This window comes from Hoplias malabaricus, chromosome 6 (genome assembly GCF_029633855.1).
Source record: "Hoplias malabaricus isolate fHopMal1 chromosome 6, fHopMal1.hap1, whole genome shotgun sequence".
In the NCBI taxonomy this organism is placed as follows: domain Eukaryota; kingdom Metazoa; phylum Chordata; class Actinopteri; order Characiformes; family Erythrinidae; genus Hoplias; species Hoplias malabaricus.
Window position 1 is genome coordinate 13,203,376 of NC_089805.1, and position 15,993 is coordinate 13,219,368.

A 15,993-nucleotide genomic window follows, 5' to 3' on the forward strand; every position below is an offset into this window, starting at 1 on the left:
CAACACACCTTTTCGCATTATTTTCCATTAAATTAAGTGCAACTTCTAGAGTTGTTGTCCACCATCTACGTCACATGCAAGACGCCTATAAGAGTTTCCGAACACCTTTGGGGGGTGGACCAACTGTCTTTTAATTCTTATTCCTTGAATTAGTAAGAAATAACATGCTTTCTGACTATCAATAAACAAAAGTTAGGAACTCAAATTCCACTGTATTTATTTGTTTGACACTTTCATATAGCTGGTGCTGAGCCTTTATAATTCCAGCTTCAAAATCATTGTGATGCTTCACTGAGCTGTAACCAGGAGAACAAAGATTGTGACATAGCTACCCTGGGCTCAGCACTGCAGAAACAGCACTATGTAACTTTCAGAGAAGGATAGGAAACCACTTAACCCTAATCCCATCTCTCTGCGTGCTTTTGTATTTCCACTTGGGTCTCTGATGGCCCTATAACTCCTGTTCTGTGAGTCAGGCGAGAGATATTCGTGTCAGGAATCATATGCTTCTACCAGTCGTTTGGGTGGCTCCACTGTTGTGACGTCACAATAAGGAAAATTGCATAGAACCACCCTGGCACCACCCCTCACCTGCTTAAATATGGGATGGGTGGGGCGTGGCCAGCAACATCTTATTTGCATAAAAGTGACAGAGCCCTTAAAGGGCTCGTTCTGAAAGGGACTGGAGCTGGTGAGAACAGAGCTGAGGGGATCTCTATGAGAAAGATTTTGTGCAAAGAACTTCATGAACATGTTGTGTATTGCCCATAGACCTCTTCTTACTAGTTTAAAAAGAGGTATAAGATGTCCCCTGTGTTGATAGGAACAGTCCCAGAATAAGTGTTTTTGTGATTGTTTGAGTCCCCTGCTGTCTGTCTGAGACCGGACTGTCTCTCGCAGCTGTCTCGGTGTCTCGAAGCAGATCTGGTTTTGTGCTGGAGTCGGTGTAAACTCTGAGTCCGGATCCAAATCCGCGCGTGCTCCGCTCCGTTCCGCGTGTTTGAGGTGTCCGCGCGCTCGGGTGAAGATGGCTGTGTCTCGCGGAGCCTCGTGCTGGCTCCTCGCGCTCAGTCTCGCTCTGCGACCCGCGGCCCGGTCCGGTCCGGTTCCTCTGGGCTGCTTTTGGTTCCTGGTTTTGTTCAAAACTACAGCTCGGCGAGAATTAAACTAAATGAAAGCGGGACCTTTATTTATATTTAATCTGGGTTACTTTAATTGTTATTGTTATTATTATTAGAGTTATCGGTTTTCCCCGTTGCTTTGAGAAGCTGGACCCGGAGCGGGAGTGAGGATTAACATGGGGACTTTATTGAGCAAATGAGTGTGTTAATGTTCGTAGCAGGACTGTGAGTGTATATGTGTGTGTGTGTGTGTTTGAGAGAGAGAGAGAGAGAGAGAGAGAGAGAGAGTGAGTGAGTGAGTGAGTCGCAGTGGAACAGAGTACGAGAGAGAGAGAGAGAGAGACATTGGAGCTGTGCGATGGCCGCTCAGGTGGCGGCTCTGAGCGCGAATGCGGCGGCGGAGCTGCGGAAAGCGGAGCGAGAGCCCGAGGGCGCGGCGGCGGTGGCTGCGGCGGCCGCGGGCGGGAGATCGGGCCGGGAGCCGCGGGTTGAGGGAGGCTCTCCGCGGCGGGACCCGGAGCCGCAGGACGGCGCAGAGGAGCGGGGCGCGGGAGCAGGCGGGGAGGACATGAAGAACAGAGTCCTCAATAATAACAATAACAATAACCAGAACGAGAGCGGTCCCGAGCCCCACGGAGCCCCTGGGCCAGTCCCGCCGTCCTCTGCCTCCTTCCCCCCGCCTCCGTACGGCTACAGCCAGCACTACAGCCGCGGCCCTTTTCATCAACATGGCGGACAACAAAGCCCTGGCATGGCCGCTGCGCTGGAGCCCTACCCGCCCAACTCTCACGACTTCCCGAACCACTACAGCGGCGGGTACGGGCCCTTCCCAAACCGGACTCAGTACCAGGCCCCGGGGTACGGACAAGGACCGGGACCTGGAGCCGGGAGCGGCGGCACAGGAACTGGCTCTCCCCGCGGCGGAGGAGCTCCAACTCCCGTGAACAAACAACAACAACCAGCCGTGGGACCGTACAGCACCCAGCGGTTCACCCCGCAGCCCACCGCCACCCCGACCCTCAACCAGCTGCTCACCTCCCCCAGCGCCGGCCGGACCTACCCCGGATACCCCCCGGCCCACGGCGACTTCAACGCCCAGGACGGAGCGCCCAAACCCGTGGACGGAGCTCCCTACACCGCGGGCTGGCAGCAGAGAAGTCACCACCCGCCCCCGGTCAGCCCCGGGAACGGCGTTCCGTCGCTCGGCAGGAACCAGGTCAACCAACAGGTAAAAACAATACTGCAATAACGCTCAAATAGCAGATAAACAAACCACAAACCAATAAACAACAGGTAAACAAGCTACTTCACTAACACGTAAACACACTGCTACACTCTCACAAACAACAGGTAAACAAACCACTGTACTTACCTGTAAATAACAAGTAAACAATCAGCTGTACTTCCTCATAAACAACAGGTAAACAAACTACATTAATAAGCTGTCAACATGTAAATAAACTGCTCAACTTAGCCATAAACCCACTGCTGCACAAACTCTCAAACAGATAAACTACTGCACTAACTGAATAACAGTTAAACAACTGTACTCTGTTATAAACAGGTAAACAAACTGTTACTTACCTCTCAGCTGGTAAACAAATTACCTTACTAATCTGTAAACAGGTAAACTAGTGTATCAAATTCTAACAGGTAAACAAACTACTGTACCAATCTAAACATGTAAACAATGTTTACATTAATATTATATTAATAGAGACAAACTACTGTACAAATAAACAGGTAAACTACTGTAGTAATCTAGATTGGTAAACTACCATACTAATGTAAACAAACTACTGTACTAATCTAAACATGTAAACTACTATACTAATCTATACAGGTAAACAAACAAATGTACTAGTGTAAATACATAAAACAAACTACTGTACTAAGAGGCAGAAACTACTGTACAAATATAAACAGGTAAATAAACTATTGTACTAATATAGACAGGTAAACTGCTGTACTAATATAAACAGGTAAACTACTATACTAATGTAGACAGGTAAACGAACTACTGTACTAAAACAGGTAACCTAACGTACTAACATAATTGGGTAAACAAACTACTGTATTTAAACAGGTAAACTTCTGTACTAATATAAACATGTAAGCTACTCTACTAATGTAAACAGGTAAATAAACTACTGTACAAATGTAAACAGGTAAACTACAGTAACATACAGGTAAACAAATTACTGTACTAATTTTGGCAGGTAAACAGCTGTACTAATATAAACGGATAAATTACAATACTAATCTAGACAGAAACTACTGTACTAATATAAATAGGTAATCAACTGTACTAATCTACACAGGTAAACAAATTACTGCACTAATCTAAACAGGTTAACAAACTAACAAACTGTAAACAGGTAAACTACATTAATAACCCATGAACAGGTAAACAGGCTGCTATACGAACCCGTAAACAACTACTGTAGTGAGTAGAGTTTTGTACATTATTGTACTCCCAAGCACAGGTAAACTTCATTATAACTTAAATCATATACAGGTAACTACTGCACTAACTCATAAACAGGTAATCTGTATTTATTTAAAGGGCAGGTAGGTACATTAGTGTACTAACTCATAAATAACAGGTAAATTACTGCACTAATAAAAACAGAAGGCAAATTACTACATTAACTTATAAAATACATGTTGGTAAATTTCTTTAAGTCATTAACCACAGATAAATAAACTACTGTTTTGACTCTAGCAACAGGTAAATAAATTAAACCAACAGATTAAACAAGAAGGTAACAACTTGACTAAACGAAACACTGTCAGGTAAACAATTAGCTAAACCAGTCACTGAACAGGTGAAACAGGTATCACCACTTGAGATAAGTGCTAAATTCTTAGCTAAATATAAACAAACTGCCTTAAACTACAAGCTAGAGATAAACAAACAGCATAACTGTCCAGTGACAAGCATGTAAACAACAGCTACACTATCGGGTAAAGTTGCAGCTAAACAAAACCGCAGGTAAACTTTCAGGTAAATTAACAGGTAATCCTGAAACTAAGCTAGCAGGTAAGCTACACACTAGAGCTCAGCTAACACTTAAAGTAGCAGCTCCACTAATACTAGATTAGCCATAACCAGGAACACAACAGTTAAACTACCATCTACACAAGCAGGTAAATGCTTGTACTTGCAGCTATGCTAACAGGTAAACCAACTAAACACACTCAGGTGAAACAGCTAATGTGACATTAGAAGAGGACCCAAGAGCTATAGCTAAATTAGCAGGTATACACACAGCTAAATAACCAGTTAAACTAACAGCTGAACAAGCAGGTAAACAACACCTGACCAACAGGTAACACAGCAACTGACCTCTAAACCTGGTGATACACAGAGATAATCCAGCAGGTATATTAGCACCGAAATAGAGCTAAACTAGAACACACAGGTGAGCAGACGGGTGAGGGGGAGGAGGCTGGAGAGAGGGGCAGGTGAAGGAGAGGAGGGAGAAAATGAGGCAGGTGAGAGTTTCAGTTCCACACCTGCTCCACAGCTCCGTGTTTACTGTCCAGTTTCTCGATGAGACACTCGCTCTGTGCAGTGCTGAGTATGGGATTAAGTTATCTGGCTAACGGAGGAGTCCCGGGTTGAGCTGAGCTGGGTCTGTAGTTTCTCTGTAGCTCTGCTCTTCTCTCTCTGTCTCTCTCTCCACACCCCCACCCGTGGCTGAGCCCCCTGCTCTGAGCAGGTAACACCCTCCCGCTGTAACACACCTGGCAGATTGATATGGCTCTGATCCGTTTGATCAGGGATGTGTGTGTGTGAGAGGGATGTGGGTAAACACTGTAACTGCAGGACTGGACCCGGACTGGAATACAGCTCGTATAAAATGGCTGCCAGTGTGTTTCTCCCAGCTCCAGTGTGTGTGTGTGTGTGTATATAGGTGTTTAATGAAAGTGTGTGTGGAGCGTTTTGAGGTGTGTTGTTTGTGTGTGGAGGGGTTTGATGAGTGTGTGTGTGTGGAGGGGTTTGATGAGTGTGTGTGTGGAGGGGTTTGATGAGTGTGTGTGTGGAGGGGTTTGATGAGTGTGTGTGTGTGTGGAGGGGTTTGATGAGTGTGTGTGTGTGTGGAGGGGTTTGATGAGTGTGTGTGTGTGTGGAGGGGTTTGATGAGTGTGTGTGTGTGTGGAGGGGTTTGATGAGTGTGTGTGTGTGTGGAGGGGTTTGATGAGTGCGTGTGTGGAGGAGTTTGAATGAGTGCGTGGGTGTGGAGGGGTTTGAGTGTCTGCCTGTGTGTGGAGGGGTTTGATGAGTGTGTGTGTGTGTGGAGGGGTTTGATGAGTGTGTGTGGAGGGGTTTGATGAGTGTGTGTGTGGAGGGGTTTGATGAGTGTGTGTGTGGAGGGGTTTGATGAGTGTGTGTGTGGAGGGGTTTGATGAGTGTGTGTGTGGAGGGGTTTGATGAGTGCGTGTGGAGGGGTTTGATGAGTGCGTGTGTGTGTGTGGAGGGGTTTGAATGAGTGCGTGGGTGTGGAGGGGTTTGAGTGTCTGCCTGTGTGTGCAGGGGTTTGAGTGTCTGCGTGTGTGTGGAGGGGTTTGATGAGTGCGTGTGGAGGGGTTTGATGAGTGCGTGTGGAGGGGTTTGATGAGTGCGTGTGGAGGGGTTTGATGAGTGTGTGTGGAGGTGTTTGATGAGTGCGTGTGTGTGGAGGGGTTTGAATGAGTGCGTGGGTGTGGATGGGTTTGAGTGTCTGCCTGTGTGTGGAGGGGTTTGATGAGTGCGTGCGTGTGTGTGGAGGTGTTTGGTGAGTGTGTGTGAGTGTGTGTGTGGAGGGGTTTGGTGAGTGTGTGTGTGGAGGGGTTTGATGAGTGTGTGTGTGTGGAGGGGTTTGTGAGTGTGTGTGTGTGTGGAGGGGTTTGTGAGTGTGTGTGTGTGTGGAGGGGTTTGTGAGTGTGTGTGTGTGTGGAGGGGTTTGTGAGTGTGTGTGTGTGTGTGTGGAGGGGTTTGGTGAGTGTGTGTGTGTGGAGGGGTTTGATGAGTGTGTGTGTGTGGAGGGGTTTGATGAGTGTGTGTGTGTGGAGGGGTTTGATGAGTGTGTGTGTGGAGGGGTTTGATGAGTGTGTGTGTGGAGGGGTTTGATGAGTGTGTGTGTGTGTGGAGGGGTTTGATGAGTGTGTGTGTGTGTGGAGGGGTTTGATGAGTGCGTGTGTGGAGGAGTTTGAATGAGTGCGTGGGTGTGGAGGGGTTTGAGTGTCTGCCTGTGTGTGCAGGGGTTTGAGTGTCTGCGTGTGTGTGGAGGGGTTTGATGAGTGTGTGTGGAGGGGTTTGATGAGTGTGTGTGTGGAGGGGTTTGATGAGTGTGTGTGTGGAGGGGTTTGATGAGTGTGTGTGTGGAGGGGTTTGATGAGTGTGTGTGTGGAGGGGTTTGATGAGTGCGTGTGGAGGGGTTTGATGAGTGCGTGTGTGTGTGTGGAGGGGTTTGAATGAGTGCGTGGGTGTGGAGGGGTTTGAGTGTCTGCCTGTGTGTGCAGGGGTTTGAGTGTCTGCGTGTGTGTGGAGGGGTTTGATGAGTGCGTGTGGAGGGGTTTGATGAGTGCGTGTGGAGGGGTTTGATGAGTGCGTGTGGAGGGGTTTGATGAGTGCGTGTGGAGGGGTTTGATGAGTGCGTGTGGAGGGGTTTGATGAGTGCGTGTGGAGGGGTTTGATGAGTGCGTGTGGAGGGGTTTGATGAGTGCGTGTGGAGGGGTTTGAGTGTCTGCCTGTGTGTGGAGGGGTTTGATGAGTGCGTGCGTGTGTGTGGAGGTGTTTGATGAGTGCGTGTGTGTGGAGGGGTTTGAATGAGTGCGTGGGTGTGGATGGGTTTGAGTGTCTGCCTGTGTGTGGAGGGGTTTGAATGTCTGCGTGTGTGTGCAGGGGTTTGATGAGTGCTTGTGTGTGTGCAGGGGTTTGATGAGTGCGTGTGTGTGTGGAGGGGTTTGATGAGTGTGTGTGTGTGGAGGGGTTTGATGAGTGCGTGTGTGTGTGGAGGGGTTTGATGAGTGCGTGGGTGTGGAGGGGTTTGAGTGTCTGCGTGCGTGTGGAGGGGTTTGATGAGTGCGTGTGGAGGGGTTTGATGAGTGCGTGTGGAGGGGTTTGATGAGTGCGTGTGTGTGTGGAGGGGTATGATGAATGCGTGTGTGGAGGGGTTTGAATGAGTGCGTGGGTGTGGAGGGGTTTGAGTGTCTGCCTGTGTGTGCAGGGGTTTGATGAGTGCGTGCGTGTGTGTGGAGGGGTTTGATGAGTGTGTGTGGAGGGGTTTGATGAGTGTGTGTGTGGAGGGGTTTGATGAGTGTGTGTGTGGAGGGGTTTGATGAGTGCGTGTGGAGGGGTTTGATGAGTGAGTGTGTGTGTGGAGGGGTTTGAATGAGTTCGTGGGTGTGGAGGGGTTTGATGAGTGTGTGTGTGTGAAGGGGCTTGGTGAGTGTGTGTGTGTGTGTGAAGGGGCTTGGTGGGGAGGGGTTTGATGAGTGCGTGTGTGGGGAGGGGTTTGATGAGTGCGTGTGTGGGGAGGGGTTTGATGAGTGTGTGTGTGGGGAGGGGTTTGATGAGTGTGTGTGTGGGGAGGGGTTTGATGAGTGTGTGTGTGGGGAGGGGTTTGATGAGTGTGTGTGGGGAGGGGTTTGGTGAGTGAGTGTGTGTGGGGAGGGGTTTGGTGAGTGCGTGTGTGTGGGGAGGGGTTTGTGAGTGCGTGTGTGTGTGGAGGGGTTTGATGAGTGCGTGTGTGTGTGGAGGGGTTTGATGAGTGCGGGTGGAGGGGTTTGATGAGTGCGGGTGGAGGGGTTTGATGAGTGCGTGGGTGTGGAGGGGTTTGAGTGTCTGCCTGTGTGTGCAGGGGTTTGAGTGTCTGCGTGTGTGTGGAGGGGTTTGATGAGTGCGTGTGTGTGTGGAGGGGTTTGATGAGTGCGTGGGTGTGGAGGGGTTTGAGTGTCTGCCTGTGTGTGCAGGGGTTTGAGTGTCTGCGTGTGTGTGGAGGGGTTTGATGAGTGCGTGTGGAGGGGTTTGATGAGTGCGTGTGGAGGGGTTTGATGAGTGCGTGTGTGTGTGGAGGGGTTTGATGAGTGTGTGTGTGGAGGGGTTTGATGAGTGCGTGTGGAGGGGTTTGATGAGTGAGTGTGTGTGTGGAGGGGTTTGAATGAGTTCGTGGGTGTGGAGGGGTTTGATGAGTGTGTGTGTGTGAAGGGGCTTGGTGAGTGTGTGTGTGTGTGTGAAGGGGCTTGGTGGGGAGGGGTTTGATGAGTGCGTGTGTGGGGAGGGGTTTGATGAGTGCGTGTGTGGGGAGGGGTTTGATGAGTGTGTGTGTGGGGAGGGGTTTGATGAGTGTGTGTGTGGGGAGGGGTTTGATGAGTGTGTGTGGGGAGGGGTTTGGTGAGTGAGTGTGTGTGGGGAGGGGTTTGGTGAGTGAGTGTGTGTGGGGAGGGGTTTGGTGAGTGAGTGTGTGTGGGGAGGGGTTTGGTGAGTGCGTGTGTGTGGGGAGGGGTTTGGTGAGTGCGTGTGTGTGGGGAGGGGTTTGTGAGTGCGTGTGTGTGTGGAGGGGTTTGATGAGTGCGGGTGGAGGGGTTTGATGAGTGCGTGTGTGTGTGGAGGGGTTTGATGAGTGTGTGTGTGTGTGGAGGGGTTTGATGAGTGTGTGCGTGTGTGGAGGGGTTTGAATGAGTGCGTGGGTGTGGAGGGGTTTGAGTGTCTGCCTGTGTGTGCAGGGGTTTGAGTGTCTGCGTGTGTGTGGAGGGGTTTGATGAGTGTGTGTGGAGGGGTTTGATGAGTGTGTGTGGAGGGGTTTGATGAGTGTGTGTGTGGAGGGGTTTGATGAGTGTGTGTGTGGAGGGGTTTGATGAGTGTGTGTGTGGAGGGGTTTGATGAGTGTGTGTGTGGAGGGGTTTGATGAGTGTGTGTGTGGAGGGGTTTGATGAGTGTGCGTGTGGAGGGGTTTGATGAGTGTGCGTGTGGAGGGGTTTGATGAGTGCGTGTGGAGGGGTTTGATGAGTGCGTGTGGAGGGGTTTGATGAGTGTGTGTGTGTGGAGGGGTTTGATGAGTGCGTGTGGAGGGGTTTGATGAGTGCGTGTGTGTGTGTGGAGGGGTTTGAATGAGTGCGTGGGTGTGCAGGGGTTTGAGTGTCTGCCTGTGTGTGCAGGGGTTTGAGTGTCTGCGTGTGTGTGGAGGGGTTTGATGAGTGCGTGTGGAGGGGTTTGATGAGTGCGTGTGGAGGGGTTTGATGAGTGCGTGTGGAGGGGTTTGATGAGTGCGTGTGGAGGGGTTTGATGAGTGCGTGTGGAGGGGTTTGATGAGTGCGTGTGGAGGGGTTTGATGAGTGCGTGTGGAGGGGTTTGATGAGTGCATGTGGAGGGGTTTGATGAGTGCGTGTGGAGGGGTTTGAGTGTCTGCCTGTGTGTGGAGGGGTTTGATGAGTGCGTGCGTGTGTGTGGAGGTGTTTGATGAGTGCGTGTGTGTGGAGGGGTTTGAATGAGTGCGTGGGTGTGGATGGGTTTGAGTGTCTGCCTGTGTGTGGAGGGGTTTGAATGTCTGCGTGTGTGTGCAGGGGTTTGATGAGTGCTTGTGTGTGTGCAGGGGTTTGATGAGTGCGTGTGTGTGTGGAGGGGTTTGATGAGTGCGTGGGTGTGGAGGGGTTTGAGTGTCTGCCTGTGTGTGCAGGGGTTTGAGTGTCTGCGTGTGTGTGGAGGGTTTTGATGAGTGTGTGTGGAGGGGTTTGAGTGTCTGCCTGTGTGTGGAGGGGTTTGATGAGTGCGTGTGTGTGGAGGGGTTTGATGAGTGCGTGTGTGTGGAGGGGTTTGATGAGTGCGTGTGTGTGGAGGGGTTTGATGAGTGCGTGTGTGTGGAGGGGTTTGATGAGTGCGTGTGTGGAGGGGTTTGAATGAGTGCGTGGGTGTGGATGGGTTTGAGTGTCTGCCTGTGTGTGGAGGGGTTTGAGTGTCTGCGTATGTGTGGAGGGGTTTGATGAGTGTGTGTGGAGGGGTTTGAGTGTCTGCCTGTGTGTGGAGGGGTTTGATGAGTGCGTGTGTGTGTGCAGGGGTTTGATGAGTGCGTGTGTGTGTGGAGGGGTTTGATGAGTGCGTGTGTGTGTGGAGGGGTTTGATGAGTGCGTGTGTGTGTGGAGGGGTTTGAATGAGTGCGTGGGTGTGGAGTGGTTTGAGTGTCTGCCTGTGTGTGCAGGGGTTTGATGAGTGCGTGTGTGTGTGCAGGGGTTTGATGAGTGCGTGTGTGTGTGCAGGGGTTTGATGAGTGCGTGGGTGTGTGTGCAGGGGTTTGATGAGTGCGTGGGTGTGTGTGGAGGGGTTTGATGAGTGCGTGTGTGTGTGCAGGGGTTTGATGAGTGCGTGTGTGTGTGGAGGGGTTTGATGAGTGCGTGTGTGTGTGGAGGGGTTTGATGAGTGCGTGTGTGTGTGGAGGGGTTTGAATGAGTGCGTGGGTGTGGAGTGGTTTGAGTGTCTGCCTGTGTGTGCAGGGGTTTGATGAGTGCGTGTGTGTGTGCAGGGGTTTGATGAGTGCGTGTGTGTGTGCAGGGGTTTGATGAGTGCGTGGGTGTGTGTGGAGGGGTTTGATGAGTGCGTGGGTGTGTGTGGAGGGGTTTGATGAGTGCGTGGGTGTGTGTGGAGGGGTTTGATGAGTGCGTGGGTGTGTGTGGAGGGGTTTGATGAGTGCGTGTGTGTGTGTGTGGAGGGGTTTGATGAGTGCGTGTGGAGGGGTTTGATGAGTGTGTGTTTTGGGAGGGGTTGGATGAGTGCTTGTGCGTGTGTGGGGAGGGGTTTAATGAGTGTGTGTGTGTGTGTGTGGATGAGTTTGATGAGGGAGTGAGTGTGTGTGTGGATGGGTTTGATGAGTGTGTGTGGAGGGTTTTTATGAGTGTGTGTTTTGGGAGGGGTTTGATGAGTGCTTGTGCGTGTGTGGGGAGGGGTTTAATGAGTGTGTGTGTGTGTGTGGAGGGGTTTGATGAGTGTGTGTGTGAGGATGGGTTTGATGAGTGTGTGTGTGTGGAGGGGTTTAATGTCTGTGTGTGTGTGTTTGTGGAGGGGTTTGATTAGTGTGTGTGTGTGTGTGTGTGTGGAGAGGTTTGATGAGTGTGTGTGTGTGGAGGGGTTTGATGTGTGTGTGTGTGTGTGGAGGGGTTTGATGAGTGTGTGTGTGTGTAGAGGGGTTTAATGAGTGTCTGTGTGTGTGGAGGGGTTTGATGAGTGTGTGTGTGTGGAGGGGTTTGATGTGTGTGTGTGTGGAGGGGTTTGATGAGTGTGTGTGTGTGGAGGGGTTTGAGTGTGTGTGTGTGGAGGGGTTTGATGAGTGTGTGTGTGTGGAGGGGTTTGAGTGTGTCTGTGTGGAGGGGTTTGATGAGTGTGTGTGTGTGGAGGGGTTTGATGAGTGTGTGTGTGTGGAGGGGTTTGATGAGTGTGTGTGTGTGGAGGGGTTTGATGAGTGTGTGTGTGTGGAGGGGTTTGATGTGTGCGTGTGTGGGGAGGGGTTTGATGTGTGCGTGTGTGGGGAGGGGTTTAATGAGTGTGTGTGTGGAGGGGTTTGATGTGTGTGTTTATGTGTGTGGAGGGGTTTGAATGAGTTTGTGGGTGTGGAGGGGTTTGATGAGTGTGTGTGTGGGGAGGGGTTTGATGAGTGTGTGTGTGGGGAGGGGTTTGATGAGTGTGTGTGTGTGGAGGGGTTTGATGAGTGTGTGTGTGTGGAGGGGTTTGATGAGTGTGTGTGTGTGTGGAGGGGTTTGATGAGTGTGTGTGTGTGTGGAGGGGTTTGATGAGTGTGTGTGTGTGTGGAGGGGTTTGATGAGTGTGTGTGTGTGTGGAGGGGTTTGATGAGTGTGTGTGTGTGTGGAGGGGTTTGATGAGTGTGTGTGTGTGTGGTGGGGTTTGATGAGTGTGTGTGTGTGGAGGGGTTTGATGAGTGTGTGTGTGTGTGTGGAGGGGTTTGATGAGTGTGTGTGTGTGTGTGGAGGGGTTTGATGAGTGTGTTTGTGGGGAGGGGTTTGATGAGTGCATTTGTGGGGAGTGCGTTTGTGGGGAGGGGTTTGATGAGTGTGTGTGTGTGGAGCGGTTTGAGTGTGTGTGTGTGTGGAGGGGTTTGATGAGTGTGTGTGTGTGTGTGGAGGGGTTTGATGAGTGTGTGTGTGTGTGTGGAGGGGTTTGATAAGTGTGTGTGTGTGTGTGGAGGGGTTTGATGAGTGTGTGTGTGTGTGGAGGGGTTTGATGAGTGTGTGTGTGTGTGTGGAGGGGTTTGATGAGTGTGTGTGTGTGTGGAGGGGTTTGATGAGTGTGTGTGTGTGGAGGGGTTTGATGAGTGTGTGTGTGTGTGGAGGGGTTTGATGAGTGTGTGTGTGTGTGGAGGGGTTTGGTGTGTGTGTGTGGAGGGGTTTGGTGTGTGTGTGTGGAGGGGTTTGGTGTGTGTGTGTGGAGGGGTTTGATGAGTGTGTGTGGAGGGGTTTGATGAGTGTGTGTGTGTGTGGAGGGGTTTGATGAGTGTGTGTGTGTGTGGAGGGGTTTGATGAGTGTGTGTGTGTGGAGGGCTTTGATGAGTGTGTGTGTGTGGAGGGCTTTGATGAGTGTGTGTGTGTGTGCATGGGTTTGATGAGTGTGTGTGTGTGTGCATGGGTTTGATGAGTGTGTGTGTGTGCATGGGTTTGATGAGTGTGTGTGTGTGGAGGGGTTTGATGAGTGTGTGTGTGTGTGTGTGTGGAGGGGTTTGATGAGTGTGAGTGAGTGTGTGTGTGTGGAGGGATTTGAAGAGTGTGTGTGTGTGGAGGGGTTTGATGAGTGTGTGTGTGTGTGTGTGTGGAGGGGTTTGATGAGTGTGTGTGTGTGTGTGGAGGGATTTGTGTGCGTGTGGAGGGGTTTGTGTGTGTGGAGGGGCTTGGTGAGTGTGTGTGTGTGTGAAGGGGCTTGGTGAGTGTGTGTGTGTGTGAAGGGGCTTGGTGTGTGTGTGGAGGGGCTTGGTGAATGTGTGTGTGTGTGGAGGGGTTTGAGTGTGTGTGTGTGTGTGTGGAGGGGTATGAGTGTGTGTGTGTGTGTGTGGAGGGGTATGGAGTGTGTGTGTGAAGGGGTATGGCGTGTGTGTGTGTGTGGAGGGGTATGGAGTGTGTGTGTGGAGGGGTTTGAGGAGTGTGTGTGGAAGGGTTTGAGTGTGTTATTTATTTTTAAACCATTTCATGTCAAATCTTTTTCTTACTGGAATTCTGTGAAGCTGCTTTGTGACAACATCAGTTGTAAAAGCGCTATACAAATAAAATTGTTTTGATGATTTGTGTGTGGAGGGGTTAGTGTGTGGAGGGGTATGGAGTGTGTGTGTGGTTGTGGAGGGGTTTGATGAGTGTGTGTGGAGGGGTTTGATGAGTGTGTTTGTGTGTGGAGGGGTTTGATGAGTGTGTGTGTGGAGGGGTTTGATGAGTATGTGTGTGTGTGTGGAGGGGTTTGATGAGTATGTGTGTGTGTGTGGAGGGGTTTGATGAGTATGTGTGTGTGGAGGGGTTTGATGAGTATGTGTGTGTGTGGAGGGGTTTGATGAGTATGTGTGTGTGTGGAGGGGTTTGATGAGTATGTGTGTGTGTGGAGGGGTTTGATGAGTGTGTGTGTGTGGATGGGTTTGATGAGTGTGTGTGGATGGGTTTGATGAGTGCGTGTGTGGGGAGGGGTTTGATGAGTGCGTGTGTGGGGAGGGGTTTGATGAGTGCGTGTGTGGGGAGGGGTTTGATGAGTGCGTGTGTGGGGAGGGGTTTGAGTGCGTGTGTGGGGAGGGGTTTGAGTGCGTGTGTGGGGAGGGGTTTGAGTGCGTGTGTGGGGAGGGGTTTGAGTGCGTGTGTGGGGAGGGGTTTGAGTGTGTGTGTGTGTGTGGAGGGGTTTTATGAGTGCGCGTGTGTGTGTGGAGGGGTTTGATGTGTGTGCGTGTGGAGGGGTTTGATGTGTGTGCGTGTGCAGGGGTTTGATGTGTGTGTGCAGGGGTTTGATGAGTGTGTGTGTGTGTGTGTGCAGGGGTTTGATGAGTGTGTGTGTGGAGGGGTTTGATGAGTTTGTGTGTGTGTGGAGGGGTTTGATGAGTTTGTGTGTGTGTGGAGGGGTTTGATGAGTTTGTGTGTGTGTGGAGGGGTTTGATGAGTTTGTGTGTGGGGAGGGGTTTGAGGAGTGTGTGGGGAGGGGTTTGATGAGTGTGTGTGGAGGGGTTTGATGAGTGTGTGTGTGTGTGTGGATGGGTTTGATGAGTGAATGTGTGTGTGTGTGTGGATGGGTTTGAGGAGTGTGTGTGGAGGGTTTTGATGAGTGCGTGTGTGTGGGTTGAGGGGTTTGATGAGTGCGTGTTTGGGGAGGGGTTTGATGTGTGTTTGGAGGGGTTTGAGTGTGTGTGTGTGTGTGGAGGGGTTTTATGAGTGCGCGTGTGTGTGTGTGGAGGGGTTTGATGTGTGTGCGTGTGGAGGGGTTTGATGTGTGTGTGCAGGGGTTTGATGAGTGTGTGTGTGTGTGTGGAGGGGTTTGATGAGTTTGTGTGTGTGTGGAGGGGTTTGATGAGTTTGTGTGTGTGGAGGGGTTTGAGGAGTGTGTGGAAGTGTTTGAGTGTTTTATTATTTTTTTTAAACCTTTTTATGTTAAATCTTGTTCTTACTGGAATTCTGTAAATCTGCTTTGTGACAGCATCAGTTGTAAAAGCGCTATACAAATAAAATTGATTTGATGATTTGTTTGTGGAGGGTTTTGGGTTTGTGTGTGTGGAGGGGTATGGAGTGGTTAGTGTGTGGAGGGGTATGGAGTGGTTAGTGTGTGAAGGGGTATGGAGTGTGTGTCTGAAGGGGTATGTGTGTGTGATGAGTGTGTGTGTGTGTGTGGAGGGGTTTGATGAGTGTGTGTGTGGAGGGGTTTGATGAGTGTGTGTGTGTGGAGGGGTTTGATGAGTGTGTGTGGAGGGGTTTGATGTGTGTGTGTGGAGGGGTTTGATGAGTGTGTGTGTGTGTGGAGGGTGTTGATGAGTGTGTGTGTGTGTGGGAAGCGTGTTGATGAGTGTGTGTGTGTGTGTGTGGAGCGGTTTGATGAGTGTATGTGTGTGTGTTTGGAGGGGTTTGATGAGTGTGTGTGTGTGTGTGTGGAGGGGTTTGATGAGTATGTGTGTGTGTGTGGAGGGGTTTGATGAGTATGTGTGTGTGGAGGGGTTTGATGAGTATGTGTGTGTGTGGAGGGGTTTGATGAGTATGTGTGTGTGTGGAGGGGTTTGATGAGTATGTGTGTGTGTGGAGGGGTTTGATGAGTGTGTGTGTGTGGATGGGTTTGATGAGTGTGTGTGGATGGGTTTGATGAGTGCGTGTGTGGGGAGGGGTTTGATGAGTGCGTGTGTGGGGAGGGGTTTGATGAGTGCGTGTGTGGGGAGGGGTTTGATGAGTGCGTGTGTGGGGAGGGGTTTGAGTGCGTGTGTGGGGAGGGGTTTGAGTGCGTGTGTGGGGAGGGGTTTGAGTGCGTGTGTGGGGAGGGGTTTGAGTGTGTGTGTGTGTGTGGAGGGGTTTTATGAGTGCGCGTGTGTGTGTGGAGGGGTTTGATGTGTGTGCGTGTGGAGGGGTTTGATGTGTGTGCGTGTGCAGGGGTTTGATGTGTGTGTGCAGGGGTTTGATGAGTGTGTGTGTGTGTGTGTGCAGGGGTTTGATGAGTGTGTGTGTGGAGGGGTTTGATGAGTTTGTGTGTGTGTGGAGGGGTTTGATGAGTTTGTGTGTGTGTGGAGGGGTTTGATGAGTTTGTGTGTGTGTGGAGGGGTTTGATGAGTTTGTGTGTGTGGAGGGGTTTGAGGAGTGTGTGGGGAGGGGTTTGATGAGTGTGTGTGGAGGGGTTTGATGAGTGTGTGTGTGTGTGTGGATGGGTTTGATGAGTGAATGTGTGTGT

General features: G+C 50.8%; 1 protein-coding gene across 1 annotated transcript in view; it reads left to right on the forward strand.

Moving 5' to 3' along the window:
* The first annotated feature begins 1,030 nt into the window (after positions 1-1,030).
* Positions 1,031-15,993, forward strand: part of arid1ab (AT-rich interactive domain 1Ab) — a 44,334-nt gene continuing 29,371 nt past the window's right edge. The window contains exon 1 of the mRNA XM_066675465.1: positions 1,031-2,349. Coding sequence (XP_066531562.1) covers positions 1,480-2,349 — 870 coding nt within the window. The 5' untranslated portion in view covers positions 1,031-1,479. The remainder of the gene's footprint in view (positions 2,350-15,993) is intronic.